At 39.6% G+C, this 22,372-nt stretch overlaps 1 protein-coding gene across 2 annotated transcripts in view; it reads right to left on the bottom strand.

Annotated features, from left to right (window-relative positions):
- Positions 1-6,877: 6,877 nt before the first annotated feature.
- GALNTL6 (polypeptide N-acetylgalactosaminyltransferase like 6) overlaps positions 6,878-22,372 on the bottom strand; it is a 1,039,950-nt gene continuing 1,024,455 nt past the window's right edge. For both annotated transcript variants that reach the window (XM_014611634.3, XM_059721883.1), the window contains one exon: positions 6,878-17,777. In XM_014611634.3, coding sequence (XP_014467120.1) covers positions 17,610-17,777 — 168 coding nt within the window. In that variant the 3' untranslated portion in view covers positions 6,878-17,609. The remainder of the gene's footprint in view (positions 17,778-22,372) is intronic.

Here is a 22,372-nt window from a genome sequence, read left to right on the forward strand (position 1 = left end):
TTTCCCTAGACAGTTTATTCCACTGCCTCACTGTTCCAACAGTGAAGAAGTTTTTTCCAGATATCCAATCTAAACTTACTTTGCTGCAACTTCAAGCTTTGGTCTGTGCTGTGTCCTCCTCTCTGCAGCAAGAGAGAAAAGGTGCTTTCCCTCTTCTTTATGGCAGCCCTTCAAGTCTTTGAAGGCTGCTATCAGGACTCTCTCAAGTGTCTTTTCTACAAGCTGAAAAAAAGATATCACCCCCAAAAATCCTTGTCTCTTACATAATTCCTGGACCACTATGGCTATAATACCATTCTAAAACTACAAGCAGTCATTATGACATACAGCCATAGCTACCTCATGTTTAGAGGAATACATATTTAAAACTATGTTTCAAAGTTCAAAATTAATCTGTTTGTTAAAAATGTTATGGTCAGCATATTAATGAAAAGCTATGCTAAAAATTAAGATTAAGACTTTAAATACATGCACACAGCAAAAAGCAGTCTTAAACTGTTGTAACATTGGCTGTTAATTAGCGTTCTCTTGGGAGAAGTAATTATTTTTGATTAATTGTTCTGGTAGTGGTTTGTTTTTTCTTTTGAAATGCAAACCCTGCTTATACATTCATAATTTACTTTAACCTATGTTCTACTTATTTGCTTTCTAATTTATACTATGCAGTTTTCTAAGAGTAGAAATATATTCCTACTGTGTCTTTACTTATTCATTTTCTCATTGATGCTATGGTATTTTCATCTGCATATTCAGAACTATGAAGTCAGATACCATAGAGATAAATATCATGTAGAAGAGGAAAAGAAATGAAATTATATCGTTCACTTTGTTCCAGACTTTTGCTAGAAAATGAAAATATTTTACCCAGTAGATCTACTTTGATGGTAGACATCTCAGGAGAAAAGAGCAGATATTATTAGCTTCATTCAAGGCTAGATTTTCCTTCTTGCTTTGTTTTATTCTCCACACATTTTTGACAAATCCCTCTTGGGAGACGCAGGATTATTACAGCTTCAATCTTTTTAGAAAGATCTAAAGGAGGAAAACCTTGATAAATAGTCAGCTATGAGACTAGTTGAGAAAAGAGATGACTTCTTGCAGGGAATAGAGGCTTAGTAACAGTATCTGACAGTGCCAATATCATAGGGGAAGATTAATACAGTACTGGATACAGAACTTTCCCCTACTTTGCGCACTCAGGGGCTTTGCGTCACAGAGCCCCAGAAGGATCCTTTTCCAAGACTATTATGTTGTAGGCTAGAACCACCTATGGGATTTTGCAGGGGAGTGTCTTTTAAAGAAATCTCCAGTATGTTTCAGGAAGTATTGACTTGGGGTCAAAAGTAGTAAGAGAAAAGGGCAAGGCTGAACCTTCCAAACCATTTGGAGGCATAGGGTGTTGGGGTCTTTATACATGCAATAGTTCTGGATCATATGGAAAACTCCTATTGCATGGAAAAGGGTTTAGAGAGTTAAGTTAAGGTTATAGCTGGGCAGGGTGGCTGGCACCTTTATTGCAATGATCTCAAAATATTAGATCCATCAGTCAATTTTATTACATCTGACGTCCTGTTCCTCAGGTAGTAGATATGGTGGTCAAAGCCCTCTAGGACCTCATGGTCTCACAGTCCAGCGTGCTATCTTTCACACTACCAAATGCTATTGCCAATGCAGCCACACTAACTCCTGGAATAGAAATGTGCACGGCTGTATGCATTCTATTCACTCGCGTTACTGCTGTGTAAAGAGAGCAGGTGCACAGATCTCATTTCCAGTGCCAGTGAGATTGTTCTGCTTGCTTTCACAGTTTAGTTTACAAGCCATGATGCACTTTGCAATTTACCTTTGCATACTTACATTTCTGACACCTAGGATGCCTTTAAAGGAACTTAATACAGCATATGGCATTTTAATGTTTACTTATTAATAAAGCTTTTAGCTGGTATACTCCAGCAATATGTGAATGCTTGGGAAAGAAGAAAGGTGCAGGCCATTGTATGTAAAGCTTTTAATAAAATAATGTACTAGTCACTGTGTCTTGTAATCACATAAAGGCACTAGCAGTTTACTAGAATACTTTGCAACTTTGTGATTCCACAGGCATGTCACCCTGCAGTGCAAGGTGACAGCTGCACAAAGCCTTCCTTATATTCCTTGCTCACCTGGATGAAGCCTCAATCATAACAGATAACACTTTCTGGTTGTCTGGCAAAAGCAACTACTTTGCAGAAGTGCAGAACACAGTTGACTATAAGAATGGCACTGGGCATGCTAGCATCCAGTGGCATCCAACCTTGCTTTTAGTCAGCCTAAATCACAGTGATTAAATCATCTGTTGCCAGGTGCTCTAATATCTAATTCAGGTTCATGAGGCAGGGCTTGATCCTCTAAAACTAACATAGACACACGGTTTATAAGCACGTTCCTTGAAGGGAAGAAGTTTTCTTGTTCAAACTGAAAAGCTCAGCAACCAGGGATTATGAATCTTATCTTTACCACCATTACATGCTAGTATTAATGACTGCATTTTAAGATCTGCTAAGGCGCTGGTAGTACTGGTAGTAACCTTTGTAGCTAACATTCTTCTGCTCATTGTTGTGAACACATTTGTGCCATCAGTGTGTTGCAGCACAGTTTGGGAACCCCATTTTCCCCAACCTAATTATTATTTCAGGTATATTGTCTACTTCATCACATGTGGGTTAAAAATCTATACTTGTGGTGGCAGAACATGAAAAAATCACATATAGCTAAGTCACACCAGCAATACCCTTGTGAACAACCTTCACCCCACTACCAACAGTTGACATGCCAACATGAAACTGAATAGCAAATATGCTGTAGTATTCTGGGGTAGCCAGCTTCCAGATGGCAATAAGGACACACTTCTGGAGTGCCATGGCCTCCTACATTTGCAGATCCTGGTGCTGAAGAGTCAGGGCAAGCTTCTCATGCAGCTCCATGAAAGAAGCTTTCCACATGAGAAAGTTATGGAATTTCAGTTTTACACGATAATGTGATCATAGGTGTTCTTTGCCAGAAATCTGTCTTCCTATGGCAAGTCCGCAGTGACTTATATGTCAGCACCTAACTTGAATTACTGCAGTGGCTATGAGCATGAGCATTATAGATGTGGCTATGAGCATGAGTTAATATGTAGTTCTGCAACCTGGGTGCCATAGTCCCTAGTCGTAGGTAAGATTCTGCTGTGAAGATATACCTTTACAGTGGACACTTTCTCCTAACTCAGCATCAGGAAGACAGAAGAGGAGACCAGGATAACTGTGCCTTGTAATTATTCTTCAAGTTTAGTTCCTAGAATTACCTTCTTGTATATTCTTTGCTGAGGGCCATAAAGTACTAGTGTGTTGATTCTATTACCCTGGTTTAGTCCTTGTTGGTCATGCTTTCTTTGTGGCCGCTCCTGTGTTGTCCGTCATTTGGAGGCTGCCTCCCTGTATCCTTGAGCAGCTACTGGCCTTCTGCCAGAATGAAATGCAAAGCTCATCTCTTTGCCTTGGCATTCCTTCAAAGTGTGTATCCACTTATGCACAACCTAATTCCTACAGGTCATTGCTATTTTTAAATAGATACTACAATAGTGGGAGTCACACAAGGATTTAGTTAAGCAGCTAAAAGTCTAAATCAGCAGTTTCTTCTCACACCATACTAGAAAATAACTAACTAGAGATCAACCAAATGTAACCACGTTGACATCATATATTTTATGCCTTGCTGGACTTTGCTGTGTGCTTGGAAAGTCAACAAATTCCTGGTATTTCCAACCAAAGGGGGAATTTCTTATTGATCCAGGGGCTATTGCTTATCTTTTAGACCAGGACTGTCCAGCTGGTGGCCTCCAGATTGCATACAGGTCACAAGTGGTTAATGTATGGCATGCAGGCCCCTGAAGCTGCTTCTTCCACTGTTGTACAGTAAGGAAGGCCACATGAGGGGCTGCATCCTTCTGGCACTGCATGCTTCTGGCACTGCCTGTGCAACGGGGAGGGGGACAGAGGTCACACAGTGCCAGTGCAAACCACACAGTGTGGGGCTGTGTACTGGAAGTGTAGCCCATGCAGCAGTGGAGGGGAGCAGGGTGGAGATCTAGGATTTACTGTAGTATATTGCTCATACAATGTGTGGCTTCTGGCTGCAGCAAATTTGTATGGCTCTGTTTTGGACTAAGGGATTCTAGCTTGATCCATTTTAGCTGGCTGCTAGACACTTCTCCCAAGATTCCTGGTGTATACATCTTACATTAGATTGTCATTGCATAAAAATCAGAAATAATCCTGTGACAGGAGACCAGAACCCAGGTTTTTCCCTCCCCAAATACCCTAACCACAGGACTATAGAGTCAAGTTTTAACTTGTTTGTTTTACTGCTGGACCCATTATCTTTGCATTTTTGGTTGCACAGCGACTCATCTTTTTCAGCAGGTGGGTGAAGGGTGCCCTCACCCAGACTATTTTATAATTTGAGGGTGAGGATACTCTCCTGGGAAGTGGAAGATTTGGGTTGGAACCTACTCACAGACTGACTTCCTTTGTGAGGGACAATTTGGTAAAAGGACTCCAGGCTTTATATTCAAGTAGATGAAGGCTCTTCTTTTGTTCATGTCATTCAGGCAGCTAAGCTTCAGCATGGGGTAGGAGTTCAGTCCAGGGAATTACCTTTGGGAGACCTGATTGTGGCCCTGAACCTTACTGGTGCCTAACTCTGTTTCTTTGAATTTTCCTCCTGGATCAGGTACTTCCTTTATAGATAGTATGGGTGCATCTACACATTGCCCTATGGAGACATTGCTACAGCACCATTCTTTAGTATTTCTTTTTGGAAGTACTAAAGCATGGCACAGTAATTGCCTGTACTGCGCCATGTACATGGTCCACAGTTAGATTTCACCGCTATATTGCTGTAGTGGCATACTAAAACGAGGAGTGAGCTGCTACAGCAACATGGCTGCCAATCATGTGTAGACCCATATGACCACTACATCACCATAGCATGCTTTACAGTGGTGTAGCATATCGCTACAGCAACATAGGGCTATGTGTAGATGCACCATATGACTACTAAGCTGGAGCCTCTTGGGTTCTCACGCTGTTTATTACTGCACAGTTGCTTGTCACCTATGGCCTTGTACAAAAAGGGGCTGACAGCTTCCTTTTTCCTAAGGTGTGAGAATATGTGGGGAGGAAAGGCATGCCACCATCTTGAGAAACATCCAATCCCAATGCAAGCTGCAACACTCAGCCAGACATGCTGTTACCTGCAAAACATTTTCAAAGCCTGTTTCCTAGAAGGCTTACAAGGTAATATTAAGAAGGTTAACTATAAGGTAATTGATACAAAATTTAGATAAACCTCTCTAGCATTTCATACAGATGCTTTGCCCAGACTACGAATCCTAAACAAGAGTCTTAAGTTATCCCATTATGTTCAACTTCAAGATATGTTATTTATCTTAAAGCCAATGGTATTTAGATGCATACAAAATGCCTGATTATTCTTTTACTAATAACTCATGTTTGTTCCTAGTCTTTTCTTTACCAAGGGTAGCTCCTATGATCCTAAATCCAGTCTCCTTTGGGACCTTATGTTAATTTTTGCAGCTGTCTTGTTATTGAGGAAATCTTTGTGCTTTATTTTAAGGCAGTCACTGAGGGATATTTATCAAGGGCGACACAATTGAACTGTCTATAAAGGATTAGTCCCAGATAATTTAGTTATTGGATTGCCTAAAAATTGCAGTTGAGATAATAGGGGTTTTTTTTCTCTCAGTTGCTGATATTTTTAGTTTGGTTTTGATTACAGGCAGTTTTTGTGCTAGTCAGAAAAGGAGCAGTCAGTTATTTTAAAGGAAGTTTATAGTCTTTCTTGTCATCTATTATTTTTAGAAGTCTTGAAAACCAATATCAGCTTAATTAAAGCTTCAGGAAAGTGCTGCAATAAACAAATGCTGACCAAAACAGACTGCACCAAATTAATCTCTGGTGTAACTCCACTGAAGTCAGTGGATCTCAGGGCTGAATTTAGCTTACTGTTATAGACTTATACATTGTAAATAAAAAAAAATCACTTTGTATTCTTAAAAGATAAATTCTAAAATATGCACAAGGAGAGAGAAGGAGGCAAAAAAAAACCCTTGACAAGACGATTGACTCCTGCTGTCTCTGTTTATGACCTTTCAGTATATGCAGTTAGTTCAGTAGGCTAAAAAACTATTTCCAACAAGAAGGTACATTTTCTATTTTATAAGAGAGCAAATATAAGTTGGAACTCCCTTGGGAAGGGAAGGGCAGTTCCTGCTTTTATTCACCTTCATTGGCATTGGAGGTGAATAAATATGTCCCAAACTACTGAATGGAGTAAAGGGAAGCAAAAATAATAACACTTGGTGAAGTTCTGGCTCCACTCACTTCAGTGGAAGCTCTGTCCTAACTATGGCATGGCCTAAATTTCACAGTGAACCCTGTTTCAAGTCTCACTGGACTCCGTGCAGGTGTAACCCCATGATGTCAGTAGAAATTTCCCAATATATACCATGTTCAATCAGAAGCAGGCCGTATGTGTCCTTTTCTGCACTTTTTAAAAATTTTATATTATTCAGGTTAGTCTATGTGTACAACTGCTCTCTGCTGAAAAAAAGGGAAGATATACAAGAGTACATGTTCATGTCTTATTCCAGAAGTTGAGTCACACAGGATATTACCTCTAATATCTATGTACCTAAAAGAGATTCTCTTTCAGCTTAACAGTAGAGGCTTGTGTGTTTTGGAGCAGAATATTCTGAACTGTTCCTAGGGATGATCATAAGCCTATGCAGTCTTAGCATGCAGAGCAGAACAGCAGACAGCTGTGATTTCTGAGAGGTATTTATTAATTCAACTCATGGTAATTTTTTGGACACTGTACTTAATATTTTTCTTTAATCCCATAATTTAATACAATTTAATATAAAACAGACGTGTACAATTTTTATTCCATATTTTAGGATCTTCAGTACAGTCTAGTACAGTCCAGTAACTTACAGACATGTGCTCCCTGTAAACTCCATAAGCTTTTCACTAAAATGTTATTTTAATACATCAGTAAGCTGATCAGAGCATCTACAGTTGTTATTAAATAACATCTAAGCCAACTATCTTAGACTAGTCAGCACAGAAGTGTATGTTTTCAATTATTATAATATATATTATTATTTATAGTTCATTGTCAAATACCTTAAATACACACATACGAAAAATAGTATTTTCCCATTATTTCAGAAAACTATGTTAAACAAATTATGGTAATCAAAGTTCATTATACTCTCAACACTTTGGAAATTAGACAACTTTCTCTTACCTGCTAATTATTCTTGACTGACTATCCATCAGGTTAGAACACCACTGGCTAACATTGCCTACAAATTGAAGGGAGTAGGATTAGTAAATTTCTCTCCAAGCATGGTCATTGGCTCTTTAAATTTCACTGTTACTTGTATCTCAGGGCATACTTCTCCAGGATGTTGTGAAATGCTGAGTGAACGCTGGAGGTACACTCAGGAGTAATATGATGGACAATCTTGAAAGAACAGAAGAAAAGTATCCTTACTAATGTTCATGGAAGAGGAGATCAATGTCAAGGAAGCTATTTTGATTGTAAGAAAGTATCCCAGATATTCAAAGAGCTTTTTTTGGATAGAACTGCCATTTGGGTACCAGGTATATGGCAGTCACAGGGAGGAGTTTGCATTTGATTGCTTTAAAAAATCAGAGATGGGTGTATGGATTACCACATTATCCAAAAAGCAGTGGAGCACAGAGCTTCAATAGATGATGCATATACCCACAGGCAACTGAAAGTTAGTCCAAAGTTGAACTGCTTAAGGAAATCAAGAAAGGAATTTATAGAAACTTTGAGAGGGTTGAGGCATACAGCTTTTCACCACAGGAAGAAGATGGATAGTCATATGATCAACATTTTCTTAGACATGAAAAGGGAGGGAATAGCCACTGGAGCCTTGGTTAAATTCTGTCAACTTTTTGGTTATGAAGATTTAATTGGCTGGGCTCAGATGCAAACACTGTCCCTTAACCAGGTATCTCTGGCTGTGGCTTGGAGGTCTACACTGTAACAAGGCAGGAAGCCAAGGATGTGGAAGTCAAAAATTGGAGTTGATCTGTGAGACCTTCTTCTTTCATGTGAGGAATGTCCCCTCAGACATCGGTCCTTTCAGCAACTCAGATGTGGAGATTTTGCATTTATTCTCAGACCTCCCAGGAATTCCTTAAATGGAAGGGCAGGACCAAGGTTCTACTCAGGTAGATTAGGTGCACAGAAGTGATTTTGTAGAAATAATATTGCAAGGTTCCACGCTGTTTGTAATCCTGTTATTTTCATATAAAATATTCTATGTTTGTGATTAACAAAGCTCTTGTTCTAACTACCAGTCTGCAAACTTATCTTGAGCTCCAAGAGCCAAGATGAGTTCTTTGCTTCTTGCACATCTTGGACAGCTACTGTTTTGGCTGACACTCTAGGAACACACTCTAGCACTCTAAAGCTAAAAGCAAGAGCTGATCCATTTTAAACACGGCTTTTTCTACCTGGGGTTGTCTCAGCCTCATATTCTCTATGGGTCACACACACACATTGATGGGTTACTTCATTGCAACTAGTAAAACTTCTGGATGCCAAACACCTTTCAGTTACACTTCTAACTCTTCAGTGGCTTGTGATAGGTTTGCCTTAGTACAGTATCATTCTTTTATTATGCAGAGTGTGGAAAAGCATCCAGCTCACTCTCCTGTAGCTGTGTGGGTGCTGTAGTGTTAACAGGAGTGTGGGCGGGTGCCTCCTCGGTGCCTGCTGTTCTTATCACTGTCTTCCTCATTTGCCCACCACCCTTTTTTAGGAGAAAGATAACATGTGAAAGGAGATTGGCAACCGCTAGAATAGTGGTAAGATATTGGTGCTCTGGCTTCTGCCGCAGGCTCTACCTCCCTTACCCTCTGCCCTGTCCCAACCAGCGTTGAATTAGTGTGATTCTAGTTAATTGAGCCTCTCTTCCTCAGGAATGAGGGTCGTTAGCCTTGCTTGCTCTTTCAACAGTCACACCCTCCCTCTGTTCCTTGAGATGGGTGATCTCTTTTCTCTCCCCGCCTTCTCCGGCCCAAGGGGAGGGTCTCCCATTTATAAAATTGTCCTTGTCTAGGACCTGCGTCTCCCCTGTAACAGTCCTGCCAGGGAACTGGGTCCCAGTCAACTCTAAACCTCGGGGTGTCTGTGGTCCTCTGGACCCTTCCCTCTGATACCAGTCCCATTTTCCCAGTTGTCCCAGTTTTTACTAACACAGTCTTTTTTACTATACATCTGGGTCACTTGCTGATAGGCTTCTCTTGTCACCCTTCTCTGGGTTTGTCTTCCTGGATGACTCACCACAGTTATAAGTTCATCATGGTCCATCCAAACCTGCCTCACTCGGCCAGCGTTTCCTTAGTCTCTATCAATCCTCTGTACCGACTTTCAGCAGCTCCCTCCAGGTGCCTCTCTTTCCTCTCTCTGGTAAATGACTCACTGCTGGCTTTCTCTTCAACAGGTTCTTCTGAGCTGGTGGTCAATCAGCGTTGGCTCCAGCAGAGGACCTCTGTGTTGCTGGGATTTCCCTCTCAGTGTCTGACATCATTGGGAATCCACGAAGCATGGTGGGCTCACCTCTGATAAGTATTCTTCCATTCTCTCCTAGCTCTTGGAACAGGGGCCACGGGCGGTCCCCTGTTACTAGGAGTAAGTACAAAACTCATGCACACCTATTTTTGTCACCAAATGAAGCAGATGTGAATACACATACAATGAAGCAGATCATTTGAGTAAGATACTGCCATTTTTACACAATTCTTTTCCACTGGATTTACAGATCCAGTTCTAGAATACAATTCTAGTATTTAAGGATGAGACAGGAGGTGGAATCCCTCCTATCAAATATTGTTAATCCAGCCTAGGGAACTGTCCAGTCTCAAAGATACAACAACATCTGTCCTGTTGCATTGGAAAATGTGGTTCTGTCAGAGACAGGATCTGTAGGGAGACTGAGCTGGAAGGATGAAAATCCCCAGCATCATTGCTTTGATAAATTACTGGCTTGTGCACAAGTAGCAGCAGGATAAATTCACCATGTCTGGGGCACAGGCTGCAGGCAGAGAGACTGGGGGTCCCTAAGGCTGATGGTAAGCTGCTGAAGCTCCTCCAGTCAAGCAGAGATCAAAGTAGCTTCCGTTACTATTATCTCAGGAAAGGGATTTGATGGAGAAGAAACATCCCTTTTCCCTGCTGTAAAGTGAGGAAAGAAAGATCATTATTCCTGATAGGCAGGATCCTACAGATCTGAAGGCAAGGAAAGAAGGAAGGAAAATCAGGAAAAAGAATAAAGAGAATAGGGGAAAAAGGGATAAAAACAAACTCCCATCAGAGTGTAAATTTGATACAGAGAGTCTGTTTGGTCCTGGATCCAGTAAGTGATGCCGGGAGAGAAACATACCGGTATATATTCTTGCTCCAGACAGCAAGTGCAAAGAGCTAACTGGTAGTGATCTGGACCAGCAGCTCCTGGAAAATCTGTGTAACGTCCTCTGAGTCCCAGGGGGGCAGAGCATTCTGAGAATGGCAGGACCAGCCCAACCCTGATGTTGGGCCTGTAACAGCAGCATGGTCTGTGAACTGGCTATTGTTGGAAGTGCAATGTCATGGGGCTGCTTCTGCTGCTAGGGTATGGGCACTGTGGGGGTGGGGGCACAATTCTGGCACCCCTACCAAAATTGGCACCTGAGGCTGGTGGTCCCTGCCCCACTCCATGTTATTCTACTGTTTTGTGCCACCCCACAAAGGCAGTGCCCAGGGATGCGGAGTTTCCAATGGTTGATCTTCGAATGTCCCTTTCCACACCCTTTTACATCCAGGAAATATCAAAGCTTACTTGACCCATGGTCCTCCCCCTCTCTAACTAAACTGGCAAGTGATAACTTCACTATCCAGCCTCATAACTTTCTCGGTTCCAACTCACAATCCCTGATTTTTCTAATTTGAGTTCTTTATTGTCATTCATTCCTCTAGGTTACCAACCTGTCTATTTTACCGAATGAATCCAAAGCCCATCTGATCCCATGCTACAAGAGAAAACAGAGAGTTTATTCTAATTCTGGTACCATTTGGGGCTTCTGGGTAGATTATACCTAATCATTTATTGTGCCAATCAGATCAGGATGTTCAGGGCTGACCTGCAGACATATTAAAATTTTGTTTTGCCTGTGATTCTGTACAGTTTGGGAGTCTCAGGCTTGAAGTGTCAAAGCTTACTTTAATTATATCAGTTCATCCTTTAAAAAAGATCAAGAATAAGGTTGAACTTGGTGAGAGCCAAGTTTTCCATCACTCTTGCAAATGTCATTTATATACTAGCATTATTTATCTAAATGTGTCCCATAAATACCTTCTTTCACTTCTCTACACTACTCATTATGCCAGCCATCATACCCTGTCGGTTTCTGCTTCTCCAACCATTGTCACTGTGCCTTTTCCCATGTCTCTTGCTAAACAAAAGCTTTCCTTTCAGGCCTGGTCCATAAGGCCATTACTTTTTCCCGATTCATATATCCTCTTCTACATCAAGAAGCAAATAAGCATAGACAACTATTTTTGTACATTACTTTAAAAACCCCCAACTCTATTTTACTATGCTATAAACATCATTACTTAGTTTTATTGCTTTACTAGCTTCTTTCCCCACCTCTTTCCTGTTGTCTTTATTCTTCTGTTGTCTGAAATCAAGTTGTAAGAACTTTGGAGCAAGGACCATCTTTTCTTACCTACAACATTACTGAGATAATAAACAATAATAAGATGATTGGAACTTCATAAATATTTAAGATAGTTAGACAGATATCACCAACATTTCCTCAAATGGTCAGGTTAAAAAGGCAGCTTCTTGAAGCAGCACTCACAGATAGTGATTGTCAGCCCATCAGCATGCAGAAATCCTGTCACACAATTTTAAGAGTCCAGCAGGGGAGTATTGTAGGATTACAATACTCATCTGTGAGTTACAAAAAGAGCCATGTTGGTTATTAAACATGGTCATAAATAATGCCAGCAACTAGCCATAGGTGTACCAAATCCAGTTCAGTTCCAGAATAAAACCCTTAACTAGAAAACACTGTAAAATGATTAATCCATTAAAATAGTTTACTGATTCATCCAGAGTTTTCCAGGGGAGAACTATTATTTGGGAACAAAAAGTTTGGTGAACCTTTGGTATCTCCAAAAATGGTAAGGTATTTCTCATGTTAAACCACATATGCACCATCAGCCTCTACTTAAAAGTTAATGCAACTCTTCATTTGACTACACTGTAAGATCATTTTCAGAGACAATGACTTTATAATAAACAAGGATAACATTTTGGGATCTTTGTACTCTTTGTATTAACAGAAACAACATTTATTGGAAGGTTAGCTAGGTGTCTTAGCTTGGTCTTAGCCAGCCTAGTTTGTAAGCAGTAGTACTGTTTGTCTAGTACCAGCTAGCAAATAAAATAGCTTCAAGTCAGTCTGTAAGGTTCAAAGCTTTGAAGCAGTTCTTGTAGCCACCTTAACAGAAAATTTGAAATGAAGATACCATGTAGAGTTTGTGTACTCACAAAAAGATGCTGGATTGACATCAGCAGAGACTAAAGCCTTTTATTCACAAAAAATGGTACTATATGGGTCACAATAACACTGCAAACCTCTCAGTACTACCCTGCTAACATGCTTTCAAGCCAGTCCTTGCTGGACAGGCTGAGAGGGTAATGCTAATTCAGTCATCTCCTGAGACTGCCAGCAAGGATGCAAACTAATATCAATTGTGATAGAACTTATGTGATGGAGGCACCTGTCATTTTACTAGGCTAGTTTATATCTAGCACATAGCGATTGCTTATATCACTGTGACTAGTTTTGAAGATTTAGCATTTTAATGTTTAAAGATCATTTAATGTTTAAAGATCATAAATGTATAAACTAATTTATTCAGGCTAGACATACACTATGACATTATAGCGTGCTATTAAAAAACTTAAAACAACCTGAATTTGTGAAATCAGATCACAAGTAATAAATAATGAAATCTTGTCACAATGTCAGGACTTCTGCAGCAAGATGCCAGCCGACATGTCAGTCAGGCTGACAGATTAAACAGCTGCTGATGCTCTTGGACACATTTGAAAATCATACTATTTAGGAACAATGGTGCTCACATGCCTTTTCTTTTTTTTCCCACTACACTTTGGATGTACTCATGAAAGCAAGTGTGATTTAAAAGTTTTACCAGCACATGTTAGTTATTTCAGTTTCTTCAACTGCGATCATATCTCCCCTGCTCTAACTTCTGCACCAGTCAATTTCAATGTTGCAAATAGACTGTAGTGCCCATAAAGTGAAGAATTAATGACAAGTTGCAATACGCTCTTATCAAATAACAATTTTGTTTCTATGTACATGTAATGCAAACCCAAAAGAAGGTGTGTTGAAAAACACAAAAGGTGTAGGGCCAGATCATCAGGTGGTGTAAATCAATGAAACATCAGTTTACACCTCCTGAAGACCTGGTCCAAAATACACATAGAACCAATTGTAAATAGTGTTTTTGAAGTGATACAAAGCAATATTTTATAGCATTTTTAACAGTAATTAACAAAAAGATAGCTCTATAGCAGCTTTCTAAGGGCCTGAGTCTCATTTGAGAGAGCCACAAGCTGCAGCTGAATATTCTGGCAGGGTCCCTGGGTGCAATTAAGGCAGTAGAACGTACCCAGCAATCATGCAAATGTTTATAGGATTGGGTTTGAAGGATAAAGCTGTGGGATGGCTTGCAGAATTTCTAAACATAAAATCAGTCATAAATAGGGACCTACTCAAATTGAAATTTTTTTTCATGGAAACTGCAATTTGAGGTGGTTTCCATGAAAACAGCATTCCTTGTGACTTTTGGCAGAATTGCTGGGTAGCAGGAGCGGGGCTTACTGAAAATAAAATGCTGGCTCCCCAGTTCTCATGGCTTCCCAGCAAACAGAGAGGGAGCTGAGATGTTAGTTGCCCTCTCCTCCTTCTGCTGCTGATTGGCCAAAAGGGCTGCCCTTCATGAGGCCCCACCCCTCTGCACCAATCAGCAACAAGGGGCAAAACTGCATGAATGCCAGTGCTTTTGGGCAATCAGTGGCGATGGATGGGGCTGCCTGAAGAACAACCCTCAGCCAATCAGTAACAAGGACCAGGGCTACCGCCAGGGCCCATAGCCAGTCAACACTGTGTATGTGTGTGTGCGGGGGAGGCGGGGGAGAGAGGGGAGCTCACTGCAAAATAACACAAAAATGGCAGCAAGCAAGTGATTGGCCTGCAAAATCACCCACCTGCCCCCTTGATTTTGGTAGGTCCCTAATCATAAAACCTTACTGAAATCAGTGGAAGACAGGATTCGCCTCACAGTTATAGATGTCTATTTGTATTAAGTTCTTTTTAAAGGTACTCTCATTTTTGCCAGTATATCTCATGTTAAACATCTGCTACAACTGTTATAAGACACAATTTGGAGTGCCTTTGTCCTCTTGATTTGCATGCCACACTTTTTGGTTGCGTGTGCATATGTGGTACAACTTTTCTCCCTTTCATTTTTTTCCGAGAGATAGTGATGAAGCCAAAATGTTTTGGTGATTCTCTATTGTCTGACGAGTCATGGATCATACCAGATAATGTTCTTTTCACTGTATAGATCTTATTGTGCTAAATATTCAAAATTTCAGTCATCAAAAAATAAAACACAGTTAGTGCTTAGTAAGATCTCCTTAAAGTGGGCCCTTGTCTTAATAAACATGTTCTGTTCATTCAGGGTGTCTTTTTCATTACACAAGACTTGTAACAGGATTCCTTATAAATTTTCTGCTAAGGTACACAATTTTTTTTCTAGAAAATGAAAAAAAAAAGCATTTATTATAGCGCACTGATGTTCTGTTCAAAGATCTGAATCTCACTAATGTGGAATATTGTTCCATGGCAAGTGATGGAGTTTAGAAAGGCTGTAGCATTTATGTGCCTTGACTAACTGCAAGTAACAGGAAGGTTTCCTGTGGCAGTGTAAATTTTTGGATAGTGGTACGCAGGGCAGTGAGAGACACAGAATGTCTTTGCCACAACTGCAGTTTAGTTTCTAGTAAATATTTTCAAAATTCACTGATCAGGCTGCATTCAGACACTGAATGATATGACCCCACCAAAGTTTTGTATTATGTAAATTGCTGAGCCTGGTTAGGTAGATCTCCAGTAGTTCTTATATCTAAGATATAGAGTACTGCTTCCAGTACTTTGAGCATCTTGGGCAAGACCAAATAGGCATCTTGGAGATTTCATTTTCACTTCTACATTCTAGGCATCTATTTTTCTTCAGTTTTCAAACCTTTTTTTTTATGCTTGAGCTGCAAATAAATTGTGCCAGGAGTCTTGCAGCTGAGAGGATGCACAGTCTGTAATGCCCAGTCTATGTACTAGTAGCTAACAAAAATCTCAAACTCTTTCTGGTGACAACTTCATCAACTTTGGCTGGACTGAGGTATGAGAGAGCCTAAGGTTAAATCAATTTTCTTCCATTGTGCAGTGCAGTGTCTTCAAGTTAAATCTAAACAATGCCATAATATGAAAAGTCTAACCTACAGGCAGATTGCTACTTGAACATTTGAAATACATCTTTACTCACTTGAAGCAAGGGTTCAACATACAGATGAATTTCACACAACTAATTTTCCAGAACATGCATCCTAAATGCTCCAAGATCTCTCGTGCTCCTCCTAAAAAGTCCCTACAACCTACAATTTGGAAGTTGTCATAAAACTTCACACAAGCATGGATATCATACTCATCCTGCAGCTGCAACCATTGCTCTTCATACACACAGCTGAAAATCAATCTAGACTCTCAGGAAGGGTAGTTTAAACATGAACAGTTTGGTTTGCCAGCCACATTACTAACAATCAGAATTTACAGATCAAGTTTATACATGATATTTTTGAAAGTGAAAAGTGCTATTATGGCCATCTCTTGTAAGATGTATTGTCTGCATTCACAGTGCATTCGTCAGGATTCAAGTAAGACCAGGCCACTTAAATGTGCTATTAATTTTAGCAGTCCCCAAATCCTTTCACTGTGTGTTACATATTAGTACACATCACTTTCTACTGAGGAAGAAAAACAGGTCTCTCCAAGCTGTATTAACCCACCCAATTCTCCTCCTCTCCACCATATTAAAGATATAAAAGATTTGAAGGACACTATTTTCCATAATGGATACCAACATAAGGAAACTAGAGCTACCTTAGATAGTCAGAATACTTTTTTTTTGAGCTTTTTCTTTTTTCACTTTGTTTGTCCCACAACCCAGAAATATACAAAGCTGTTAGCTCAAAACAGTGGCAAATTCATGCAATTTCCACTATGGATGTCATCAAGTTATTGCAAAACATCTAACTAGTTTTGCAGAAATTCTTCCCCTTACCTCCATCTCCTAGAAATCTCTGATTAGCTCTGCAGATCCTATAAAATATGCTGCAGGGAGCCAACAATTTTTGTAGCTGATGGCAGTGTACCAATGCTATATGCCTATCCTGGCATATAGTAAACAATTAGTTTGCTATTCTCAATGCTTCTGTGACTATCTTAATTTTATTTAAATGGAACTTTATTAAAGATACTGGAAAAGTATGCTTTCCACAAACCTTGCATTGTGCTGCTGTTATTGGTGATATATCCACTACTGCATGATTAGTAAGGATTTGGTAGATTTGATCTTTTGATTCTTAACTTACTCATGTTTGAGTCACAGCAGATGAATGTTAGGTAGATCCCATTATGTATGGAAATTTGATTTAGTTGCTTGATCAGGTTTTTTTTTTTCAAATGCAGGAGTGAAATGGGATGTAGACATCTTACAGTCTATTTCATGCTTCATTATAACGTAATTCTAACCCCTAAGATTTCTACCATTTTCATTTTGGTAATGAAAGGAATGTAATGGGGTGTAGTTTAAAATGATCTGCAGCAATTCTAAGGGTTAAACCTGCATAACCCAACCTTTATTAAGAGAGTGACAGGAGTGCTGGGACACTGTTAACATTCCACCAGCTTGGTAAATTCTAAACCTGTGATTTCTGCAGGTTCCCGTGGCAGTCATGCACACTATATACCCACCCCAAATAATAGCATCCATTCATAGCTACTCATTACAGCAGGGTTTGACCTGAGAAACTCTAGAATTTTGTTTCACTTTATTAACTTAGAAGGTTTTGAAACACTTATTTAAATAAAGTTTTCCCTTGACCAGCAAGGGAATTGTCAGCCTGAAGTTCTCAGCAGCATCTGGTGAGGCTCTCAGCCAAGTTCTTCTGTACATCCATAATGACAGCCCATTGGCCTTTGCCGTGGCATTTTCTTAATCCTCAGAACAGACTTCCTGGATCTAGGAAATTTAATTCCTGACTCCTTCGACCCAGATGCTGGCCAAAATGTAGTTTGCAATCTATATGTAATCGTCTGTTTTTTTCCCTAGGAACTGCCCTTGCTGTTAAATTTTTCTAAAACAGTCATATTAATATGTTCAAAAATCCACTGCTGAGTTTCAGATAAAGGATCACATCTGTTCATGAAAATCTTCTTCTCAGCCGGGTTGCAATCTATGCAGCCGTTGCTTACTGGATGGAACAAAGTTTTGTCCTATGGGAATGAGGAAGAAAACAAAACAAAACAATTGTAGTAAATGATTAAAATGCTGTCATTTTCTAGAACTTAGATTGACAAAACCCTGGCTAAAATGATGTTGTGTTTGATAGTAATTCTCTATGCAATAACCTGGAGTAATAAACTGAGTATTGTTGGGGATGTGTAGATGGCGGAGTGGGTTCTTTGGACATTTTACTTCAGAAAACTGGGGACCTGAAAGAAACTGGAGCTGGCCTGTGGTCTTTCGATCCACAACCATACAGTGCAAAACAAAGGTAAAAATGGCTTTTCAAAAATTTACATACCAAGTTCCTTATACATTCTTCATACATTCATTTCAAAATGTGTGGCTGAAAAGCTGCCTGATTTCTCCACTATATGGCTAGAAGTTCTGGAGCAGTGCATTTTAAACAGGGGTGCAGGGCACACCTGATGGAGAGGGGATGGAAGAAATAATCACCATTTAACACAGAGTTGTGGTGGATGGTCTAGATACAGGACTGGGGACTTTTTCTAAACACAATCACCAGAAATTCCATCTGGGACTTTTAAGTCACTTAACGCTCTTAAGTGACTTAAAAGTCACTTAAGCCAATGGGAAAAGATTGGTCTTTGACAGTTTGGTTTGCACTGATGAATTCCAGCTATATTGCCTCCAAGAATACACTGAAGTCCATCTTAACTGAGGGCTTGAATAGTTCTAATGTATTTGTTTATGTTTGTGTGTCTGGTGTGGGATTGACTAGATAGTTGGAAAGTTTCTGATGACAGTACAATAAAACACTTTTTGCATTTGTTGAAATAATGCTTCCAACTGCCCCAGATAACTACATCCAGGTTTCTCCCTCTCTGTGCCAGGCATACTTCTGCCAACAATCAGTACTAATCCAGGATGTGAACACTTGTACAGTCACAAAGAAGAGAAGAAAGAGAGTAACAGAAAGAAAATCATACTGCTAATAAATAAATATGGTTAATAAAGCACCCTGCAACAGTGCTTGGAGAGCAGAACAACAAACATAAAACAGTTTTTTCATTCGCTTAAAAAACTCCACCTTCAAAAGAAATTACAGACAAGTTGGATTTTATGGGGAGCTAGGCAGGCCTTAATCTGATATGGCCTCTATACTTTCAGTACATACAACGAACAAAACCACATTTAAGAGCATGACACCCAATTCAGGCCCTAGGAGATTTAGTGTATATCTGCATGACTCACATGTATATTTTCCTACATAGATAATAGGAGAATGCAGTCTTTTTCTAAAGAATATGCTTTGAAGTAACAAAAAGTTCTCAAGCAGCAGCAGCAGGGCTGACAACTAAACGAGACCTGCTGGCTATTTCTGAATCACCAGTAGGCAAATTCCCACCTGGCTTCCCCACCTCAGCCTGTGCATCCTTGTAATCAGATGGGATATTTCAGTTTTCAAGAATCCTGAACTCTAGACAGGGCTAGATAGTATTATCCGATTATTATAGGGGATGTGAGTTAGCACAAGCCCCTTAGCTGTGGTTCGTAATTCTTTTTTTTTGTGGGTGGTAAGAGTAGTGGTAGCCACTGCAAAAAAGGAGTAGAGGGGATGCTCTTCACTGTCCCTGCCATGACAGGTTGACCAGCACCATGTGTCCTTGCATTCAGGAGAGCACAGTGACTGTTACTGTAGCTGGCCCCCTGGATTTTGGGAAATGACAATTTCTTATGTTCTTCCTCACCTTACAGACTTGCATGAGGACTAGCCACAACCTGGCCCCTAGTGCTTCAGGACATCAGGATCCTTTGAAACGGGACTATCCTGGCTGCAAACGAGGAGAAAACACCTTGCTTCAATGGGGAAATGATGTGAAGTACAAGCATTCTAGCCTTCCCCAGGAAAGCCAGTACGCTGCTGGGTTAGTCTGTGTAGAGTTTGCTATAGGTATAATTTTTGGATTAAGCACTGCTCCTACTTCCTTTCTGAAAGGTTTGAAAATTAGGAGGCAGATCATGTCCCTTTAAGAACAGCTGTTTACCACTGGAAAGCTTCTTTTTGACTTAACTGTGTACTAGTGTTAGCTCTACCTTTCTTTGACCTAAGGTCAGAGCTTGCTGCTGTCATTGAGATGAATGGACACAGACTCAGAACTGTAAGGGGGAACAGTAGTACATGCCCCAAAATATAATTTTCCATTTGCAGTAAGAGAGGCATAGGTATAAATCCCTCCTTCATAGTAATAATAAAGAGTGACAACAACCCTCTTTTAGAATTCAGTCCTATGTGAGAAGAATAAATTGATTTTTAAACGTCATGTGAGCAAGTCCAATTATTACTTTATAAAGTGAACCTTTTTCATAAGATAATGGACATAGAGCAGGCCTGGACAGCTCAAGGAATTGGTAACGAGGCAAGAAACCTCTCACTTTCTTCTAGGTCACTACTTAACTGTGGCCAAGGTCGGTAGTGACTGAAAGTCATTATCATCTGATGGCTGCAGTAGTTTATCTGAAATGAGTTGGTAGCCTCAGCACAGTTTCTGCTGGACAGGTGTGTACATGATAAAAACCATCATCTGAATGACACCCGCTTTGGCAGTCTCAGCAGAAGAAACTACAGACTTAATGGGCACCAGGGAGAAAATTTGCTCTCACAATTTGTCCCTGAAGTGCTATCAGGGGCAATCTGAGCAAACTGTACTGCTTTTGTACCTGTTCTGTGCAGAGGGAACATTGGTCTGTGACATTGCTCAGAATAGAATTATAGCATAATGAATTTGATCTTTCACAACTTTTTTTTTTCAAGATGTACTAAATCAGTCCCCACTTTGGTACTTGTAGAAGTGCTACAAATGGCAGTGAAGGGCTACAGCACATAAATTGAATCATGCTGTATCAGGATTATTCTATTACTCATCCATCTGGAGTGATGCTAAAATAAAAATCGAGGGCAGGTCTCTTCCCTGGGAGAAATGGAAAATGTCAGGGTCTTTGCAGTTTCAAATCTGGAGCATTTACAAGTTAACTTTTCATGCTTATGGAATGTTTTTATCTTGGGAAGCTATCAAAACTTGAAGTTTCCTGTAATTTTAGATTATCTGTATGATTACTTCTCTAAGAGCCCCTGATATATTTACCTACCTATCTCATCTCTTCTATTGCTTCCAGCACTGATATCTGATTTCCAATAGAGATTCCTCCTTTCAGTCACATTATGTATGTTGTTACTTGGGCTAGTCCTACTTGGTAACTCCAGTGTTTTGAGAGAGATGGGTATGCTGTGTTCTTTGATTAAGAAAAAAATGTTTTGGATTGTGCCAAAAATATGCAAATGCTTTCATGGTAAATGATTGTTTAATCATAGAATTTAATTTATAATAAAATAATAATTTACCAAGTCAGGCAACAGATTTACTGTTCAACTGTAGCACATCAGGCAATAGTGTTGATAGTGTAGGAATCAGTAGTTATTTGACATATTCTTTGCCTGTGTCCAAATATTAGACATTTTGGGTAGAATTTTATATTCCCATCTGATTCAGAAATTATTTTATGGCATAAAGTAATGATAACACATGAATAATCCTACAAATTATTTCAAAAGTGGCCTGCAAAAGCAACTGATCCTTAGAGCATGGAAAACTTCCTATGTCCTAGTTTTCCAGGACCGGTTATGTCAGCATGGTAAAAACTGGCTCCAATTACGGTTTTATAAAATTAAGAACAAAAACTGAAATTGCACTTTATAGGAAACAGAAATCATTACAAGCAAGGGTGGTAGGGCACAATCAGCAGGAAGCTGCTGTGTATGTATGTAGGAGTGGAATGGAGTAGCATGATCTGTTTTTTCAAAAGGGGCTGTTGTTTAACTGTACGTGCTTATTCTTTTTATGCTCTTTGAAAAAGTAGTTTAAAATTAAAAAAAAATACTTTAAAAGTACCGTGGCTAGGTCTATGCTAGGAACATTTGCCAGCATAGCAGTAGCGATTAGAGAGGTGATTTTTTGTGACATATCTAGGTTGGCAAAAACCCTAATTTAGATACAGATACATTGACATAAAAGCACTTTCACTGGAATGGCTTATTACCCTTGGAGAACCAGTACTTTTTTTGTTAAAGTCAGAGATATCCACACTAAAAGGATTTTGCTAGTAAAACTTTACTGGCAAATTTTCTCATGTAGATTCAGCTGAAGAAAAAGAACCCAAGTGAAAGGCAAGCAAAGCATATTTAATACATATTCAAGCAAAGTTTTAAAAATTATCTCAGAGAAAAAGGAATATATTTATCCATTCATTTTCTATGCTGATGTGGCTCCTCAACCTCATGGTTTAGGGCTAAACAATACACAATATTTGTGTATTTTACTCCTTTTAACAACCAAGGTTTGTTTTTGTGTTAGTTAATTTTGAATATTTCACATTTTCACTATCGAAGGATTTTTAATCAGTTATAAATCAGCTATAAATTCACCTTGTACTTAGACTTTTTATATATGATTTGAATCCTCTAGATAAGAAAAACAAAGCTAGACATGGGACTTAACTAAAGATTTTTTTTACAATACTGTTATTTCTTTGGCCATCTACTGGGTCTTACCCACAAAGGTGGCCC

The sequence above is a fragment of the Alligator mississippiensis genome, chromosome 2 (assembly GCF_030867095.1).
Source record: "Alligator mississippiensis isolate rAllMis1 chromosome 2, rAllMis1, whole genome shotgun sequence".
NCBI lineage: Eukaryota > Metazoa > Chordata > Crocodylia > Alligatoridae > Alligator > Alligator mississippiensis.